The sequence below is a fragment of the Apus apus genome, chromosome 2 (assembly GCF_020740795.1).
Source record: "Apus apus isolate bApuApu2 chromosome 2, bApuApu2.pri.cur, whole genome shotgun sequence".
Lineage (NCBI taxonomy): Eukaryota > Metazoa > Chordata > Aves > Apodiformes > Apodidae > Apus > Apus apus.
The window spans coordinates 9,834,026-9,850,458 of NC_067283.1; the positions used below are offsets into that span (position 1 = coordinate 9,834,026).

The 16,433-nt window shown below is 38.4% G+C and overlaps 1 protein-coding gene across 3 annotated transcripts in view; it reads right to left on the reverse strand.

Moving 5' to 3' along the window:
* PTPRN2 (protein tyrosine phosphatase receptor type N2) overlaps window positions 1–16,433 on the reverse strand; it is a 657,265-nt gene that overhangs the window by 232,115 nt on the left and 408,717 nt on the right. For all 3 annotated transcript variants that reach the window (XM_051609993.1, XM_051609992.1, XM_051609994.1), the window contains exon 12: window positions 14,413–14,477. In XM_051609993.1, the coding sequence (XP_051465953.1) occupies window positions 14,413–14,477 (65 nt within the window). The remainder of the gene's footprint in view (window positions 1–14,412; window positions 14,478–16,433) is intronic.

Below are 16,433 nucleotides of genomic sequence, written 5' to 3' on the forward strand. Positions count from 1 at the left end.
AGACTTATCAGACCAACATGGACTTCAGTGAAGGTTAATTGCACCATTTGCATCTTCATGCAACACTATACATTGTGATACATTGTCATATTTATATGACAGAATCTTCTTGACACCTCTAGTGGAGATCCAACCTATTCAGTCTCAGATTTTAAACTGAATCCCATTTAGCTATGCAGCCTTAGCCCTTGGCTTTCCCTGTGATCAGCAGCAGGAAATAGAAGACAGCTCCAATTGTAGCTGGACCCTGCTGATTATAGAACTCAGTTGACTACACTGCTATCATAGATTATTTCAGTGAAGTGTCTGTACAAGTAAGTTAGGGGTGGATAATATTACCTACTAATAGACTTTTCTAATCAGTGGGCACACATCTCACTGGAGCAGGTAAAGGTACAGGCAAGATGTGGAAACTGAGCCAGTCTTTCAAGGCTCTGGAATAAACCCAGTGCTGGTCTTGTGAACTGGGAGCCTGGAAACTGCGGGTCTGCAATTGCCTGCTGGCACAGCATCCCATGAAACAGAGCTGGAATACAATTTCTGCAAATGAACAGGACTGCACAAATGGAAATAACTTCATTAATTATTCATCTTCTCAGGAAAATGACCCAGCAAACCTGTCAGGTATTTAGGGTGAGGGAATCCAGCCTGGTGGTTCCCTCTACCTGCTACCTCACGGTAATTAATAGTAAAGGTATTGGACATTGGGAACACAGCAAGAAAGAGATGTTGCTTTGCAAACTTTAAAGCCTGAATGGGCTGGGTAGGAGTACTGAAATAATATTCTGCAAGTAAGTTTTACAACACAGAAATTCTGTGGTTCCACCTCTACTGAGCCAGAAAACCACAGCTGATATGATTTTTCATCCCGCCTTGTGGCATGATGGCAGGTTTCTAAGACCATCTTTTAAATTAAGGGCACGTGCCAATACAATATATAGTTGTGCCACTGTATATAATAAAGGTGACTGCCTAGTTCCATTTCTTGGATATTATTTGCATTTCTAATCAGAGACAGAACCTGACTGAGCAAATCTGGGTGTCCTCAAGATGAAGTTGAATTTTCAGCAGAAATGTAATTGCTTGAAATGTATCAAGTTGCCATATTTTGTTTATTTCCTGAGATTTAATTATGAAAATTGCCAGTCTGCAACTCCAAATTGCATGGCAACTGTAGAACCTACAGTCTCACAAGGATAATCACCCCATAGCACAACAACACATATTCCTCTACTACCATAAATTAATATAAGCTGCCAGTAACTAAAAAGGGCTGAATAAACTCCACACCTCCCTTATTCTCTAACGGGTATAATGAGGATGTCATTCTATTGTCTCCTGGTGGGAACTTCTGCCACCTCAGTTGTTACAGGTTTTGTCTAGACACGTTGAGTACCCATACAGTTTCACTTCACAAAATATCTCTGTGCCCTCACCAGTCTGTTCATCCTTGTGAAATCAGGATTTCACGCACTGTTTTCTGCACATTCCCTAATCTTAGTGCAAGTTTCATTTCCCCAACCCATTGCCACTGGCTATTAGTCTGGCACAAAACCCAAGCTCAAAATGAAAAAGATAAACCAGAGAAAAGACAGCAGACACAGCTACTATTGCACTGCTTTCTCTTGTCACCGCTAACAAAATATGCTTAATAGCACCATTGTGTTCTTGGTAAGCCCGAGAGACAAGCAGGTATATCTTGTCATGCCCTATGAATATTATCTATTCCTGAAATATGCTATATCCGCCCATTAGTGTTTCCAAAGTTCACCATGGCAATAGACAGAGGAATATTTCCATGTCTAATGGATACAAAACAGCAATAACAACATAGTATTAGCCACTGTGGATGTTACTGACCAACAAGGTCACAGACAACACCTGGATCTGCTCCAAGCTTCTACTGCTGAAACCAAAGAACCAAAGTCTTAAAATGACAATTCAGAATGTCACGCACTAATAATTGTTTGTTTCTATTATGGCATTCTCATAAGACCTTAGTTAGCATTTTTGCCTACTTGGTATCACCAAAGTAAAGAAATTGAACTTGTTAAAAAAGAGACAAAATCAATTTGCATGAAAAGACAAATCTGTTTTAAAATGTTCTGAAATCCTGTCAATTTGTTTAAAAAAATTTATTGGCAGATTCTGGCTTCTATGGCTGAAAAACACCATTCTCTTCTTTAGAAAAGAATTATTTTATTTTTAGTATTTAAATTTGCATGCCAATATGCTTTGCATATAATTTACATACATACAGTATCACAACCACTTTGTCTCTTATTGTAAAATCCAAGATCAGCTTCAAGCATTTCATAGCTAGGATTATTAAAACATTTTGTTAAGTCAAGTCTGAAGATAAGCTTTCATCCTGATGCTCCTGGAATTGCATACTAATGTGCAGGAAAGGTGAGTGTCTGGTTCAGACACCAGACTGGGCTTTGCCTCCAGTCCCAAATTTCTCACAGGCTTGTTTTCAAATTTGGGCGATTTAACTTAATATATTTATAATTCATGTCCTTATTTATAAAATAAGAAAGATGATAATTTTTATTCCCTTTCTTTTGTGATCTTGTCTTTTTGAGTGATTATCTGTAATCACTCAAAGGCACTGTTTTCCTTTCACTCTGTGTGTGGGCAGATACTCGGTGAGATCCCAGTCCTGTCTAGAAAGCATTACTGTAATGCCCCTGTTAATCAAAACTACTCAGCCTTTTTTTTTCAATTAAATGACTAATGCAAAGAAATATCAATTTGCTACAGAATGATTTTTTTCATAGATCCACATAAGTTTTAGGGAAACTTTGAACAGGGATTTTTTTCATGTCGAAGACATGATTTTTGGTTCAGGTGACAGAAAGCTTTATGGCCATTTGCAGTTCAGTGCCAAAGCACTCTTATGGGAAACTGAAGTAAAAGCCTTCAAACAAGGATCTTGGTATGAACTATGAACTACATTGAACACCTCACTTTTCCAGGTTGTTATAAAACATCTGGAATATAAACATATTTATATAAAATGGAACAATTCCAGCAGCCTACTACCCAGTGTAGCTGGTGAGTTTCAGCCCACATAGAAGAGCAGTGCATAAAATCAAGGTCTCCCTCCTGCATGAGGACCTGGCTCTCTGTTACTGTGTTTCTATAATGAAAAATTAAGGAAAGACTTTATTTCATCCAAACGGGAAACCAGGAATGCTTCACTGTGCCAAGAAATTCTGCAGGACAGCGAATTGCATCCTGTTGTGCACTGCTAGGTGTACACATGGTACTTTCATGGTCAAAATCAGAGCACACAACCTGAAGCTGCCTGTGATACTTCAAGACTGTGAAGTCAGCCTGCAAGAAGGTGACTGGAAAAGGGACCCAAGACCTCAGCTCACAGCCATGAAGCACCTGAAGTATCTTCTTTACTTGTAGTGACAACCCAAGGACATTACTTAATACCGAGTATCTTAAGTAGCTAGAATGGTTTGCAGAGTTGGTGGTGTGAGTGCTCACACCGTACTCGGTGTATTGCCTACAAGTAGCACTGCACTGCTTTTCTCCAGATACTGCCTTGAGATGAATTATGCCTTAATGCTTCTCTAATCAATAGATCATCATCATCATAATAATCAAATCAGCATTTCAGTGGAGCAACTATAACTGTTCTCATCTTTTTTCCTAAATATTCATCTATTGCAGCTAAAGTTTCTTGTTATATATGAAGAATTCTCAATTCTCTCCATGATGAAACCATTATTATTTAGACTAAAACTAACAGCGAAACATGTAAGAATGTGAAGTGAATAAAGAAGAACTAGGATCAAGTAGTACTGGCTAACCTCAGCACAAACTGCTGCTGTTCTACTGCAGAACAAGATGAATTTCACGGAGTCAATTTAGTCTCTTGGAGAAGGAAAAGAGAAAAAAGGCAGCTCTGGTCTAAGGATGTCTCTGGTCCAATGGGTAACAGTTAAGAAGAACCATTAATACTCTCAGGTATATATCTTGCTAGTGCAGGTAGGGCTAGAAGAATGGAATCAATAGTGGGATTTCCCAGAAAATATCTACCTACCTTAGATTATCTGGCACTTGTGTGCCAGTCACCTGTACATTGCTGAACAACCATCTGCTATATACGCCACATGCATTTCTTTCTTTATTTTTTTTCTTTTTTTTTTTTTTTTTTAAGCTTAGTAAAAGGGTTGATTAGGAAGAAAAAGTCTCTGAAAAACATTTTGGACAGAGATGCCAGCACAGATTGTACAGTAAAAGATATCAGGTCTGCCAATAGATGCACACCACACTCTGCAGGCTGCTTATAATTGCCTCTCGATGATTTATTGCACAAATTACTGGAATTCTGAAATAGTACAAGCCATATCTCCAATATGTCTATTTGGTATAGATTTAATAATGAAAGGGTGCAACCTCCTCAACAAGCAATATTTCTATTCTAGCTATTCTCTTTTCTTGGTCCTTTCTTTCAGAGCAGTCTGTGCTTATCTTTCTCTCTTGCTACAGGCAATATAGCTGAATGCTGCTGATATGACTTTCATCCAGTCCCAAATCTAAAAAATGATACCTTTTGTACCACAATTTCTCCAGGAATTAAATAAACTCACTGATGGTTTCTTTTAGTTTTAAAAGGACTGAGATGCCCATTGCTTGTGTTTGCAGTGATCAGTAACTAAATGAAACTGTCTAGAGTCCAGCAGCACCCAAAGCTCTGCTTGGTATATCTCTGAAAACACAGCACTCTCCTGCAAAAATATGGGCCCATATACACATACTTTTTTTGCAAGATTAGAATCTTTGTGATGTATTCCATTAAAAAAAGGTCATGAAACTCCCAAGAAGTACAAGGATGAGCAAGAGATAATGTACAAGTAATTAGGTCAATAACAGTAAAACAAATTAAAAAAGCATGCCAAGGCAAACACTTCTTTTTGGAGGCAATGCTAGAGGACCAGATTTTCCTACGAGTGTAGAGAAATCAGTATCAAGACTATTTTAACAGACAAGTATATTGATTGAACAGACTCACTGATTTTGAAAACAGACTGCTCTCACTTTCAGGAGAAACGGTGATACATTTTCTTAATGTGATACATTTTGAATTGTAAAGAACTATTTTTACTCCAGTTGGTGACTGCCTAAGACTTCCATCTAGTGCACAGCACACAAAAAAGAAATTAGCTCTTCAGGTTGTGCATATGCGTGCACAGATACATAGATACACACACAAAACCCTAAAGCAACATAGTGCACTTATCTTCTTCCCATTTTTAGATCATACATATTTCATTAAGCTTCACACAGGGTGTCTTCTGATTTATGGTAATTGTCAACAAAAGCAAAAAATGCCGACAATTTTAACACTGCAGTACTGAGGATTTAACTGGGATAAAATTAAAATGTTTGGAGGGGGGAAAAAAACTCCAACACCCTAAGCCACTGGGAGGTTGACCCTTGAGATGTTATCAATTTTTTATTTTATTTTATTTTATTGTGTTTGTTGTCTGTAGAAGCAGATGCCAGCAGCAACATCTGACGTACCGGACACCTCCAGTGTTATCCCAGCATGCTCATGGCCTGGAGGACTTGGAGTGAGACTAATTTCCATATCAAACCCAATTTAGATGAAACATCTTGGTTTAAAAAAAAAAAAAAAAAGCCAAAAAAAAAAAGCCAGCGCATCAATAGCCCCTTGATTAGATTTTCATCTCCTGAGCAGACAAATATGAATATTTATTACCATGAATGTAGATTTCCCTCTTTCCATTGCTCTGATCTCGAATATTACCCACTGCTAATTTTTATGAAAATTTGGGCAACATAATGTTTTCACATAAACTGACAGTTCTTGAGATAATCCCGTTATTGTTTGGTGGGAAATGACAGTTTCCACTTATTCATGTGTTAACGAGGGATTAAATATTGTTTTTCATCACCGTAATCTAAGATGGACTGGAAATTAAAATTCGAACATTGTGTATTAGCAGAGCTTTGAGGATCAGAATTTCTTTGCATTCACTTAGTAAAGATCTGTAAATTAACAGTTTAACAATCAAGTGAAATCCATATCATAAAACCAGCACTGATATTTGTAAAATGAAGTCTTTACTCAACCTGTTAAAGGTAAAGAGCCAGAGAGGTAAATAGTTTGCAAAATAACATCCTTTTGCAAGAGCAAAGTGCACAGTGAACTGTTGTCAGCCAAAATGGTCCTCGGGCATTAATGGAGTAGGTCACAAAATTGCATCCCTTTTCCTTGTTCCAGGCTGTGATACTTCAGAACACTTGGTATCTTCAGCTCGCATTGAAAATTGCCCTATGATAGATCTATCCATAGCACTAAAAGCAGTCACAGTAACCCAGGAGTTGTTTTCATGCCTGCTGAAGTGCTGGGCTCATGCCCTAACCAGGTCCTGCTTTGCAGCACATAGATACACTTAATTCTTCACTGAAATGGGTATTTTGCTGGAGCTTCAGTATGCAGCTCTAAAGGCTCAGTTACCTTCTCAATGCTTGTGCCTAATGCTCAGGTCACACAGAAACTGCCTGCTACAAATGGTCCCAGGCCTGGACCTTGCCTAGACTTAGAAGAAAAACAGCCTAGAAGAGCATTAGTTAGCACAGGACACAATGTAAGTGATCATGCCAACAATTTAACAGCATGGAAAAATGTGGGACCGTGACAGGCTCTGTGGCCTGGTCGTGTTTATCCTACTAACAGTGGTGTAGCTGTAAGGCCCCTGATGCCCGGGATTCATATAGAGAGGCTGGATGTCTTGTAGCTTGAATCTTAGCCCAAGACACTTACTCTCTAAGCCTACAGAACAGAGGTCCAGGAGAGTGGCTTTCAATGTTGACCTGGAGGAGAACATTAGCTGCCCAGGGACTGCTAGGGAGAGGGCTGAGGGTCTGGAATCTGCTGCCTCTTCTAAATTAAATCTGTATTCAATATTGTTTGAAATCCAGATGTTCCTGCCAGGATCAAGTTCTTGCCTCTGCAGGTGGGAGAATCTCCCTCCTCAAAATTTCTGACTAGCTCTATCCCCCAAACTTCAAACTGTAAAACAGGATTAAAATTTTATCTACAGATTCCTTACCCAAATAATTACACCACTGAAGATTTTGTTTTCCTTTGAGTCACAATGAACAGGATGCTGAATTTCATGAACCAGTGAGATACCTAGTACAAACAATCCTGTTCTCCTATGTAAAGTTCCTACATATCTTCTTCATGAATATATCAAAAGCAGGCTGCTAAATCATATGGTAGATAACAACATTGATTTTAAAGCAGACCTACCCTGTAGTTTGCTTCATTTAGTGGGTGCTAGTATCCAAATCTCTTTTCTTTACACATCTATAATGGTTTGTAAGGGAAGCTCTGCTTCAATAGCAATGGTGTGACATGGCCCAAAACCAAAACAAACTCTTAAAACAAACATATGCTACTTTTGCAATGGAACAATGTTAAAAAAAGACAAAAAGGAAAAACACTGGTAGGATGCATAAGCTCCTGAAGCCACAAGGCAAACCGTATCTTGTTTCATTTTACATGATACTGAATAAAAATTGAATTGCTGTGGTTGCCATGGCAACTGCTACATCACTTGGCACTTCTGCTCCTTTAAATCATGCAGTGCTACTGTAAAGGAATTCATGAACCAACATGACACTTGAATACTTGTGCTTTTTACACTATTTCAGGAGGAAAACATAAATCAATATACACTGATAGTTGTCTCTGAAAATCAGGTTTGTTGTTATTTTTCTTAACATAATTTCCTAATTTTCTTGTCATGTTTTTTACAAATTTGTAAAGAAGATGGAGGGTGTTGTTACAATCAGAGCACAAGACAAGAAATTACTACTGACACCTGATTTCCAAACTGAAGCTGTGACCTGTCATTCAGATGTCAAAATACCTCTGCTATGCAATATTCATATCAAATACAGGGGATACACGTTGCAACTTTGCCCCTCCACAACCAGAGATGGTGTGATACGTGACAGAAGATAGTCTTGGTAGCATCCAGGCATCTCTTTAAACTTACCAGTAGCTTAAAAAGGGAAGTCTAACTATATGCTTAAAGCTAAGCATATTCTAAATGTTTGCAGAGTTGGGGCTGTGGTTTGTACTATTTTAGTATGTTCTGTATATAAAACAAAGTCACAGAAGGTATATGTAGCAAAATAAAATACATATTCATGTTGCATATTTTTTGGTTTTTATTTTGCCGTTTATTAACACTCTGAATGCAATTTATTTGAATAGCAGCCCTCTAGTGGGCTATGTACCATAATGAATAGCTAATAAATAGCATTAACATTATCTCTAAATATTAGCTAAAATGCAGCTTGAAAAAAACATACAAGATCTTAAATAAATGAACCATAGAGCTCCATCATTCTCTGTGGAGAAATTTAATGTTCTGTTTAGCTTTATTCCTTAAAGCTCTTGAAGCATTACTTCTAAATGCTACTCCATGACTAACTTCTGATTAGCATCACTATTTATTATACTTGTATGCTCACAAAAATGTAATAGTCAGATACTATTCACTGTCAGTAAAACTCTATAAAAGTAGTATATCACTAGTAGCATTCTAAGTGAAATATAGTATTGGAATTTTTAAGGAATATACAGCTTTAGAATCTATACTTTTTTGTCTGTGGGATAAAGTAAATCTTCCTCATTGTGCTTTCACCAAGAATATTTCTAGGATTGTATTCCTTAAAGTTCTTCATCTGAGTATTGTTTTTCTTATTTGTATATATAGACTTAAAGTCACATGTCTTAAAGCAAAGAGCCCATCTGTTACCTGACTAGCCCGTGGCAATGTATGTTGTTCCAACACACTGTCCTCCTGGAAATCTCCAGGAGGAGTTCAGCTGTTAAGCAACACAGCCACAGTGATCAGGAACAGCCAACAGTGAGAGCTGTCTGCAGGATCTCTAATCCCAGATCTCAAGTAACAGGAAAAACTGTTGATCTCTAAGCCATGGGGTTTGTAGGAAAAGATGCTGAAAGCAGGCTTACACCTCAGAATGCTTACACTGTAATGGAGAGGTGTCTTCCCTCAGCTGCACCAGTGCTTGGCTTCAGTCAAATTAGTTCTAGGAAGAGGAGGGTGGGTTTCAATGGAAGCTGGAAAACTTACCTGTTATTTGGGCTAAAACTTGATTATTTATGCATGCACATGGTTCCTACACCATGGTCAGTATGAGAGCTCTCTTAGATAAGTGACCTTAGGTACAGCATCCCTTTCTGTCTCAGTGTACTTCTGAGTGCAATAGCTGCCTTCAATCAGGAGCATTTGCTGATTGCCCAGGTGTCACTGCAAGAAATGCAGCAGGAGTAGACCTCAGGCTAATTTGGTCATTACAAGCCAAAAGCCAACCCTTACCATTCTACCCAGTATTCAGAGAATATGAGAATAAAGCCGACACATTATTGTTCAACAACAGCAAATGGTTTGTCAAGTTTTGCACTCCAATTCTTTATGGATTTATAGTATTCTGGGTTAAATCTGGATGCACAGACATTAAGAACAAAATTTGGCAACATTAAGGAAGACGAGCTAGAAATCTGACTCCTGTGCAGAGGCTTGCACATCACTGGGAAATCTGTCGTATCATGTGCTCTAGCTTCACTAGAAATTTTAAATGTAGATTTCTTTTCTTTATTATAGTAACTTCATGCAACATCAACATAATTCTACACCTATCAAAACATCTCTAAATGAGAATATCCTGAAACATGTCAAAATATCGCTGCTTTATTTTAGAACATCTAGAGGTACAGCAAAGTGTTTGTTTCACATACATTTTGGGTTATTTCCATTTGGTTTAGAAAACTGTTCTAATGCTTGTGTCTGCCATATGAGAACCATGATTCAAATCCTACAAATAAAGTCAAAGTTCCAGTGATGAGTATATTTTGTGCAGCCCCACTAGTAAATTAGAAGAGTTAATTTAAAATAGTGTATTCCAGGGTGGGTGCTTTTTCACCAGTTGGAGAAAGAAACCATCACATTCCCTCCATTTGTTTCAGGACTTGATTAATAGAATTTCTTATTGCAATCACAGACTCTTACCCTCAAAAATGTGATTTATATAATTATATTTTGTTAAGCCACTGGAGAGCCTGTTGTGTTATACAGAAATTGTTGTTGAAAACAAATTTCAGCCAAAAGCTGGATAAACAGTTATTTTTCCATGCCATAGTAACTGCATTTGACCAATTATCTGAAGTTTTCTCAAACCTGAGTTGGACTTGAAACAATTTCCAGTCACAGCCAAGCTCAGGGTGGAATTGAACTGGAAAATACTGCACTTTTATAATAATTCAAAAGTGCCTACATCAAGAGAAATAAGTGGTAAAGGATGTGGAAGGAATTCCAGGTGACCTCTGTGTGGGGGCGTAGTTCCTGGTGCCTACTGAGCTCCCTTGGGCTGGAAAGTGGCTCCTGGGCACATGTTAGTTGGACTAACATTTGGGTGGGACTGGATCCTGAACTACGCAGGAGTTAGATGCGGCCCTGCTGCTTAGGAGGCTTGCCCTTCATGTGGGACCAAAAGCTGCTTTCAAGGTCTTGCAGCAAAGCTCAGCCATACAGAGGAACAAGTTAAACTCCTATTTCTGCAAAATGCAATGGTCCATAGCAAGTTGGAGACAGAAGAATGGAGATACAGGTCTTGCTTAAATGCTCTTTAGCTTTTTACCAGTACTATGCCTCTCATGGTATTAAGCAAGTATACACAAAGATATCACAACATTTACATTCATACCGTCACATACACTCAACTAAAGGGAGTTTCTAAACTTCTGAAGTTGACCTTAGGGCTTCAGAGATTTATTTCATGAGTGGAAGGTCAAAAGAAAATACCTCAAAGATAACAGTAGCTTCATTGTATCTGAATAACCAAGGTCTGAAAAGCTCATGATGAATTTGCGTGGTACAGATCATGATGCATGATGAAAACTCACATCTTGGAGGGCTGCTCCAACCATACAGGAATTTTAGAGCCATTATAGGGTTTGGAGAACTCCAAATAGAAAATAAACATCTTAGGAAATATAATTCCAGAGGGAGTCAGTACTACAACAATTAGCACATCCTCAAGATTTCAATGTCAGCATTGGTTTTCTGGTATTACAGCGTTCTTACAAACAAGATAGGTGTCAAAAAATGAGTACTTCATGGATGATACTCAGCACGTTGAACTCTAATCCTGCTCTCTAGCTCCCCAAACCACTGAATATTCTGCTGGAAAATTTTAGTTGCTGAAGACAATTCACTGTGAAAGTACCGATAAGGGTCTGCTGTTCCACAATAACTTGCAAGAAGTTCTGCTTACTCACAGTCCAGACAATGCTTTGCACTTTATCATCCAAAACTTCCCATTAAATGTATAGAATTTTTAAGTTCACATCCTGACACATAAACAGCCTATGACATTGCAGCTAATTCTCAATCATGCTAAAGTAGACCCTTACCTAAGTTGACACAACGAAGCTGACATCGTCTGTATCCAAAAAACTCAATGAAGCTGTGGAAATCTTTTACATGACATAAAGACGATGAACTGTATTGTAGCTGTGGTAAACTCCAGATCCATGTTGTTAATGACTACGTAGCACATGTTTATTCAGTGACATAAAAAGAATTCATCAGCCCTCCCTGGACTTGACTGAATGGCTCAGTAAGCTTGGTGTGAATTTTATAATCTGTTGTTGCTTTTGAAATGTTTTTCTTGAGAGAGAGAGACAGCTTGAGTACTTCTCCTTTTAGAGACAGTTTCCTTCTACAGCACCCAAGGTCTGGGTAGTCATTGGTGCCTACACATTTCTCACTGAGGCACAAATCTGGTTATCACAGATCAGCACCAAAAACAGATTCCACTGTCTAGAACCACACATGAATCACTGCTGAGCTGAGAACACTTCCTGCATTTGTTTATACAGCTGCTCCATTTGCCTCTAGCATCTCAACTATTTTTTCTTGAGCTCTTTCAGATACAAAACTTGCCATACAAAATCAATCCTTTTTATTTTACAGTCCTGCAAGTGAAAATTATATATTCACTAGCTTTGTCATGAATCTGACCTACTGTCCAAACAAAAAGGCTATTTCTCATTCTGAAACTGAAGAGTTTTTCCTAAGTACTTTTGATTTGAGCATCTTGACTTTAATTTACAATTACCATGATATATAATTACATTCCTACAGTGTGAAGGAAAAGAAATCCTTATTCAAAGAAAGGCTCCTTCGTTATGTTAAAATATGTACTTTCTATTATTGTAACAATGTTAAACACCAGAGTGAATAAAACACAAACTGGAAAACTGGATTTACATAGTTAGATTTAACCTGAAATAGCCTGAATCTGATACCCTATTGACAAAGAAACAGCTTTGTTACAGCACTCCATTCTTTTTCAGGGAGGTGAGACTTCAGAAATGTATTCATTATGTACACAATCTTATTTGATAAGACTTAGAAAGAGGAACGTACACAGCTGGGAGAATTCACATTCAACAAAACATATAAGCAGCTGAATAAATGATCTTCCATCACCTTAGTATTCCAAACCACTTAGTTCTTTCACTGCTGATCATCATAGCTCAGATGTAGCCTGGAATTTATTTAGGCCACTACATTTGCTTCCCTTTAGTAAATTAATTTTCACATTTTGCCTTCTAAAAATAGGTATTTGACACAGTGTATAACACAACCTCTATCAAAGTCTTTACTAACCCAAATAGTATCATCAGTTTTTTAAATTGCTATGATAGTCTAAATATATGGGAGGTGAGTTCAGCAGTGACCTTTACTAAACAAGAAACAGACTGCAGAGATCTCTAGCCTAATAACTTGTTAATTTTTTCCAGTTGTTTTAGCTGGCTTTAAAAATCTAGGAAATCCTTGAGGCTATATCTCCAGTATATCCTTAGGCTACCATGGTTACAAAACCACTGTTACTACAACGGGGATCAATGATGCATTTAACAGATTACAACTTCTTGCATGTCAAATATCCAAAAATGCTTTCTTTCTTCATTGGCCACATGTAAAATAACAATTAACTTAATAGTAAGCATCTGAAATGAAGTGGGCTTTCATTTTCCAGCTGACTTTGAAGCTAACTGAAATTCATTCAATGACGAATCAGACAAAATACATGAGATACATAATTAGCATAAGGATTCCCATGGAGGAAAAATTTTACCAAATGTGGCTTCCATAGTTGGTGCCACAGTCCTGATTCTCCTGTTAATTAGCGGAAACCAGGGATTGGCGATAACACATACACAACTTGACTCTGGCTTGAAGCCAAGACATGGTCTGAGGGGAACAGCCACAATCCATAATGCACTTCCAAGCTTTTGAGGCTACGCACCTTTGAGAACCCCAACTAGTTAAACCAGCTCCAGATAAGGAGAGATGCTGTGTTTCCTTTTCTGATTATTTCACCTATGTTCGCTTCAAGTTCTACTTTTTACAGGTTTGACACTAAGCATAGGGGCATGTCTAAGTGTTGGCCTCCTCAGGACCAAGTCTTTCAATAGCATGATTAAAGTTAAACAAAGCACCTCAGAAATCCTGGCAAGGTAAGTTCTTAGGTGTGAACTGATAAAAAGTAGCAATGTAAAAAATGAAAATCAGTAAAAAAAGAAAAAAAGAAAAATATCCTTCAATATATCACAAGTTAGTAATTCATTTATCTTAATACTGAGAATAATGTAATCACAAGAAAAAGGCATTTGTCTAGCCCTGTGAGCACTCACCACCAGCAACACTACTTAAATGAAAACGAAAATAAGAAGATAACTGTGCACACAAAATTAGCACAAGAATTAGCAATCAACTGTAGTTCATCCAAGATTCTTAGCAGATAGCATCATCTTTATTAATAAATGATGAACTGCTTAGTGGAGTTTTTGCTTAGTGATTATCACCTTAATAACAGACACAGGTTTTATTTATGTTTCAAGTTACATCCAAAATAAGTCATTCACTGTCAGATTCTCTCTCACATCTGAATACTCTTTACCCTAAATTTAAACTTCCATTGATCTACACGAGATAGCATTCCATCAAAACCAAGGGGAATAATATGCCGACTTCAGTTGCTGTGCTCATCTTTGTGGATTTTGTTCCTGTGATACAACAAAGCAAAAACTGCATTCCTCAAAGCCTGCTGCATTTTTCTCATAAGGATGGTATTTTTTTCTCAGTGGGATACAGTGCAGCAGATTGTATTTTGACAGATGCAACTGTATCATAAAAAGGCCCTTAGCACTATCAGACTGGTAGCTCACAAACATTCATGAGCTCTATCATTTCTTAAACAAAAAAGAACAATTAAAATGTTTTTGGGAGTGTAAAATGCCCTCAAGCCACTTACCTCCCCCACACCTGTCTGCAGAATTTTCAGTCCAGTTGTTTTTTCAATCTTCTCTTTGTTTGTGGCTGTAAGGAAAATTAAGATTGAAAGTTACAGGAAAGCTGGAACAGGCATGATTTTGCAGCATTTACAATATAACCAATCTTCTTCCCTCCATCAGTAAATTCATGACAGCTCCTACCTATGCCATCTATGGACAGATGATCTTGAAGGTCCTTTCCAACCAAAACCCAAAAATCCAATGATTCTATGAATCTATGATTTGTGAATAGCTTTCCCTAATACCAACTCTCTTAGTCTGTTTGTTGAATATACAGGCACATCATTAATTGTTTATTATGTGAAAAAGAAAGTCAAATTAATTCTAGTTTCCTTGTACATACAGTATCACAAACATTTAACACATATAAACAGTATGTTTGGAAAACTCTCTTCAGTGGCACCTTCCCCCTGTCTCCCTTGCAGGGAACAGCACAGCAGAGCTTAGCAATTACCACAGCACTGTCACTGCCTAGGACACTTCACAACAAATACAGACTCTTACCTAGCAATTAAGATAAATAGTTTCTTTCACAGCATTGGACTGAAACGCATAATGGTTTAGTTTTTAAAATTTAGGGCTTTTCATATTTATCAGCATCTACACCATTAAAAAAAAAAAGTAATCTACAGCATAAAACAGCTAAATGCAAAACAGAGGTAGCAATAACTAAGACTTCATCTATACTTGCAACCCACGCATGTCCAGGGTATGAACCTGAGCACTGTCTTATCATTTTAAATCATTACTATGGTCTTCACATGATCTGGACCTTTGCCCACTAGTATTCTCACAAAACAATGCCCAACCACAGTTCTGGATGCAGCACAAAGATCAGATTATTCCCAGCTGGGGATATGGGTAAGATCATCTGTGCTGTGCTGCCATTCAGCAATACCTAAACAGGCTGGAGAATTGGGTGGGGAGAAACTTGATGAAATTCAACAGGGGCAAGTGTAGAGTCTTGCATCTGGGGAAGAACAACCCCAGGTACCCCATGTACAGGTTGGGGGCTGAGCTGCTGGAGAGCAGTGTAAGAGAAAGGGACCTGGGAGTCCTGGTGGACAGGAGGATGACCATGAGCCAGCAATCTGCCCTTGTGGCCAAGAAGGCCAATGGCATCTTGGGGTGTATTAGAAAGGGTGTGGTTAGAAGGTCAAGGGAGGTTCTCCTCCCCTCTATTCTGCCAAGAAGGACAGGGAACTGCTTGAAAGAGTCCAGCACAGAGCCACAAAGATGATTAAGGGAGTGGGACATCTCCCTTATGAGGAAAGGCTGAGGGAGCTGGGTCTCTTTAGCTTGGAGGAGACTGAGGGGCGACCTCATCAATGTCTACAAATACGTTAAGGGCAGTGTCAGGAGGATGGAGCCAGGCTTTTTTCAGTGATGTTCACTGATAGGACAAGGGGCAATGGGTGCAAATTGGAACATAGGGGGTTCCATGTAAACATTAGAAAAAACTTCTTTACTGTGAGAGTGACAGAGCCCTGGAACAGGCTGCCCAGAGAGGTTGTGGAATCTCCTTTGCTGGAGACATTCAAAACCCGCCTGTGTGATGTGCTCTGGGTGATCCTGTTCTGGCAGGGGGGTTGGACTAGATGATCTTTTGAGGTCCCTTCGAAGCCCTAAGATTCTGTGATTCTGAGATTCTGTGATCTAGGTTTGGATGGGAAGAATTTAACCTTCTAGATGCAGACTGTGTCAGCTGAACTCAGCCAAAAACAGGCACCTGGTTTGATTTATTTATGAGTAGAAATGAAGCCTTGCAGCCTTATTAAACTCTCCTGCCTTTAGCTGTCTCGTCATTGACTATCTAATCCAAGTGAGTCATCTAGGTTCCCTCTGCAGTCAATGCAAAGGGAAGGACATTTCAGACGATGAGTCATCCCACATATCTCACACACATCTGCAGGGCACCTATCTTTTTCCTTTGATTACAGAGACAATTTAGATAGACTCAGCTTCTCTGTTTAAGTTGCCT